Source organism: Penaeus japonicus, unplaced genomic scaffold, assembly GCF_977035675.1.
Source record: "Penaeus japonicus unplaced genomic scaffold, GWHDUDI00000001_assembly GWHDUDI00000013, whole genome shotgun sequence".
Lineage (NCBI taxonomy): Eukaryota > Metazoa > Arthropoda > Malacostraca > Decapoda > Penaeidae > Penaeus > Penaeus japonicus.
The window spans coordinates 4,003,784-4,008,783 of record NW_028234415.1 but is presented as its reverse complement, the minus strand read 5'-3'; the positions used below and the strand labels follow the sequence as shown (position 1 = coordinate 4,008,783).

Here is a 5,000-nt window from a genome sequence, read left to right as displayed (position 1 = left end):
CTCTCTCTCTCCGCACTCATCTCTCTCCTTCTCCTCTCTCCCTCGATCCGATCATCTCCGTCTCTCCCGTCTCCTCCCTCTCTCTCTCTCTCCTCTCCCTCATCCTCTCTCTCTCTCTCGCTCTAATATCTATATATAATATATCTATATATAATATCTAAATCTAAAATATAGATATCTATAGGTGTGTGTGTGTGTGTGTGTATGTGTATGTGTATGTGTAGGTGTGTAATATCTATATATATATATATATAGATATAGATATTTTATATATATAATATATATATATATATATATATATATATATTGGCGAAAGCTGGACACGAATCCCCCCTTTGAAGAATGCGTGTCCACTTTATAGTCGTAATTTCCGAACTGGGCTGCTCTCCTTCCTCTTGAGCAACTATCACATTCACATTCTCCTTCATAGTCACGTTTAAATATACACACATATACATGTGCACATGAGCATACGCACATATACATGTACACATGGATACACACACACACACACACACACACACACGTATACGTATATATACACATACACAGTATACACATGCGTGTCCTTATGTGCGCGTGTCCCAACTCTCTCGTACTTCGCTGCTTCCATTCTTCTCTTTCTGCCGAGTGAACCCCCGAAATCCGTTTTATCATGTACAAGTGAGACGGGATACGGAGACACCTATTTTTGACAGTCCGAATATCAGACAAGGAAAATACAGGCGAAAGAGAATTTGCATTCCTTATTTTCCTTCCGTGTGGAGGGTTCGGATAAGTCTTGCGGAAAACTAGAGATTGTAATTTTTGTCAATGTGTTTGGAGTTTTGAGGGGAAAAATATATATAGAAGGCATGTGTCTGAATATTTCAAACGGGCTTTAAAGTTGGGTATTCTGAAATAGATATAAATATTGTGTCCTTGTAAACTTATATTTTGTGTACTATTTTTCTACCATGTTTTACGGGCGATGAAACGAAATATTGTCAAAGAAATTACGGATTCAAAAGACAATCGTTCGAATTGTGTGAGAGTTTGGCATGCAATTCGCAAGTTTGTGCCAGGCAATTCCTCAAGGAGAGTTCAATCAAATCATCATTTTAAAAATGTTTTCAAAGTATAGGCACGTACGTACATAAGAGTGACTTTTGTCCCAAACTGGCAGACTTCCATCAGCCTGGTCTTTTGATGCCACCTCGGACTGGCTTCAGACATTTAGAGGAACGCCTCTTTGCTTCTTACTCGGTTTTGTGACGCAATGAAATCTGATTTGGCCATTTCGGTTGGGTGATCGGCGAACATTTTTCTTGGCCATTTTCAGAATCGTACAGCATTTGCATTTTCCATGTCTCGTATAAACTGGATGTTGCAATTTTTAGAAGTTTAGGTTAAGTGTTGCAATAGTTTCCATAACAGCGGCATTTACCTATTTCAGCGAGGAAAACAACGCGCAAAAGTATCAGTCCTCAGTGATCGTAAATCTGCAATGCACACTGAAGTGAGAAGAAGTGAATCTTCGCGAATCTAGGAATCTCATGTAAGAACTGTTTTGCGATTACATACAGAGAGTGAAGAAAAGATACAAGGAAATTATAGATACTAAAAGAAAGAAAAGAAACTTATCTATGCTGCCCCTAACAGTGCTGAGCGTTAGCATTATCCTGACAGCCAGGCCTGGCGGCGTCTGGCCTGGGCGTGTCCGAATATGACGCCCTGGGCCCTCGGCAGTAGCGGGCTGATCTGTAGTAGAGTCCCGCCCACGCCCACGGTTCCGTTGTCGCCGCCTCTCGCCGAGGGTGCGCCTCGCCAGGGCTACTCCGATCTCTTGTCCTGCAGCGCTTACCCGGGGAGTCCCAGCTCCTTCGTCTTCCCCTCCGCCCTCCTCCAGTCCGCTCTGTCCGTCGACGCGCGGCAGGAGCGTCGCTGTTGCCGTCTCGACTCCTCGAGCTTTCCGGCGAAGAACTCGGCCCCCTTGCAGGATATCACCATGCTGTGCTACGTGAGTTCTGGTTTGTCTTTCAACACAGCAAGTTTTTTTTATCATCTTCTTTCAGGGAGTAATGGAACGTGAGGGCGACAGACTGCAGGAATGTGCATTTCCTTCGGCTCATGGCGAGCCTCATCGTCGAGAACGAGGGGTTTGCATATTTATGAGTCGCGCAGAGACATCAATGTAACCATTTGCTTCAACTGATTTTTGAGCTGTGGGTGTTTCGGATGTGCATTTGAAATTAATGTTGCAGGATATTTACATTAGCAAGCAGGGATAGCGGAACTGAGATTCTAATTGATTAAGCAGGCTGTGCTTAGAAGGTTTTCAACGCATTTTAGTTAAACATAGCAAGGTGTTGCGTGTATTCCTCGATAACCAGATAATCTTACTTTTCCTTAGTTTATTCTTGACAGAACCGTTGCCGCACCTCCGACCGCAGGAAAGCAAATTGAAGCCTTAGGTTGCGAGTTCCAACAACAACACATATGTTTTGACTGAATCAGTCGCCGTCATAGGCGGAGAAGTGTAGTGCCACGAGTTCAGAGCTGCTGGTTTCCTTAAGCCAAATTTTTTAGGTATTCGGATATACTATATTCATCTAGAATGAATATAGTATAATTTCAGACTCAATACACACGAGAAATACGCCTGACAATACCTCTTGCAAAAGACAGCATTAAGAAAAGCAGTCTAATGTCACCGGAAAGGCCGTAAACGCTGCACATTTTCCATCGGGTTTTTGGAAGGTTCGTGTCTGGGACTACCATCCTGAGCTCCCTCGGGCATCTATATATTCAAACATCATTCTGAGAAGACAAGGCTCACTGCCGACAGGCGTCGCTAGTCCGCCTTCCTTTGTTTACTTTAGCTCCTGTGTGTAACCGCCGTTAAGATCTTTGAGACCCACGTTGCTTACTTTCCCGACATCATATAATGTTTTCTCTGCACGAAAGAAAGGCGGTCTTCTCTGCTCTAGGTTTTAAGCTAATAAGATGCACGCAAACAGACATTTACTTAAAATCAGTAAAGAAAACTTTTATCAACATGGAGTTTCTCATTTTTTGTTCCGCTGGAAGAGAGAAGTGAAATAGAAATTTTGCCGAAACAAGAACACTGTCTGGGAAGTGGAATCGCTCTTTCTTCCCCCCACGATTAGTTGACGTTCAAGTGATTGGGAAATGCAGCCTTGGAAGGATTAAAGGGCACCAGATGTGTTAAATTCATTCAGCTTAACTTTTGACGTGTTTTAATTACGCCGTCTAATGAGCCAGAGTGATCCATCTTCAGCGGCAGATCTCCCTTTGTTAGCTTCGTTTCGTTTTCTCGTCCCTTTAACAAGTGTTGTTGTTGTTGTCTTAAACTTGGTTATTTTTTTTATAATTGCTTTGCGTTTCTCTTTATTCAACCTCCTTGGCGTGTTTACTTTGTGTGTCGTTTTCTCTCTCCTACGCTCTTTATACATCGACTGGCACTGCTGTTTTCATGCGGACTTGCGCGTTGTTCATTCTGACTTTCTTTGGGTTGTTGCATCTTTCCATCGTAAACTTTCATTGTTGTGATGCTGCCAGATACCACCTTTTTTTCTTCTTCTTCGTATATAAAACATTCGTGTTGTGTTGCACATCACGTCCTCGTTTGAAGTTTCGCTGATTACTTCAGCGGACACCGTGTTTAGTCTCACGGTTGATGATTTACATATCACGCTCCCTTGGAAAACAAAAAAAAAACACGTGAGTTAGTAAATGAGAAAGCTCTCGTGAGCTTCTTGACACCACTGAGATGATAAGAGATAGACATAATGAAAGACGTGTATGTATACGACAGAGTTTTATGGAAAGATTTACGTTTTCTTCCACTTCCTTAACAAGGAGTTAGAAAGGATAATGATGAACGGAACAAAGCAAATAAAACCCGAGGTCGTTTACAAGGTACTTGGTTTTAACGAAAGGTTTTAAAAGGAGATTTTCCCAGAAGGTTAACTCTCAGTGTGGCTTAAAACTTAAGTATATACCTGGTCTGTCAAAGAATGGTTACCAAAATAGACAGAGCCTTCTTCTGGTAGGTGGTTAGTAAGCCCATTGTGGGGAGTAGTCTTTGAATATGTTCGTGAGTTGTTTCAAAGAAGGTAAGAGAACTATCGTAAGAAATTAAGACTCTTCTACCTGGTTGTCTTTTATGCCGTTTTTACGCTTAGCAGACCCAATGGAACAGCCTGGAAAGGAGTTTTATTTTCTCAGTTTAGATTTCAGTCTAGCTGTCAGGCTTATCCATGGCTTTTAAAACCAAGTTGAAGCACATGGCTATGGCACGACACACCAGGTGACACTTGAAGAAAGAATGAAAAGGAAAGAATCCGAAAAGGGTATTGCGGTATGCGGTATGTCACACACTACGCTCTCTCTCTCTCTCTCTCTCTCTCTCTCTCTCTCTCTCTCTCTCTCTCTCTCTCTCTCTCTCTCTCTCTCTCTCTCTCTCTCTCTCTCTCTCTCTCTCTCTCCCCCTCCTATCTCCTCTCTCCTTTCTCCCTCCCTTCCTTCCTTTTATTTACAAATCATTGCCTGCCCAAAACGTCTCAACTTTAGTAGTGATTCCACCAACGGCCCTGTCTATCTCTTAAGTGACTATAGCATCTTCCTTCCCTGGCCTGTCCAGCCTCAAGTCCCCCCCCCCTCCCTCCCTACCACCAACTTATAGCCCCCTACCCTCTACCCCTCCCTACCACCAACTTATATCCCCCTACCCTCTACCCCTCCCACGCAGCATCTACCTATACCCCCCCCCCCTCTTTCCGTTCAACAAATAGCCCCCTCGCTACCCCAGCGTCTAGCCTGCAGCCCCCCCTACCCAACACCTAGTCCCCAGTCCCCTGCCCCCCCTCACCCCTCCCCCTGTCCCCTACCTATCTTCTAAGCACCTAGCCCCCCTCCTCTCCCAGCCGCCCTTAGCAAGGTAGCCCCGAGCCTCCATTACGTAGCGGGCTGTCCTTCGTGGCCGAGATCCTAATTGC

The 5,000-nt window shown here is 44.0% G+C and overlaps 1 protein-coding gene across 18 annotated transcripts in view; it reads left to right on the top strand.

Moving 5' to 3' along the window:
* The window catches only part of CASK (peripheral plasma membrane protein CASK), a 434,258-nt gene that overhangs the window by 307,232 nt on the left and 122,026 nt on the right, over positions 1-5,000 (top strand). For 3 of the 18 annotated variants that reach the window (XM_086543070.1, XM_086543067.1, XM_086543068.1), the window contains exon 2: positions 1,436-1,999. The exons of the other annotated variants lie outside the window; for them this stretch is intronic. In XM_086543070.1, the coding sequence (XP_086399196.1) occupies positions 1,706-1,999 (294 nt within the window). In that variant the 5' untranslated portion in view covers positions 1,436-1,705. The remainder of the gene's footprint in view (positions 1-1,435; positions 2,000-5,000) is intronic. 18 annotated transcript variants of the gene reach the window in all.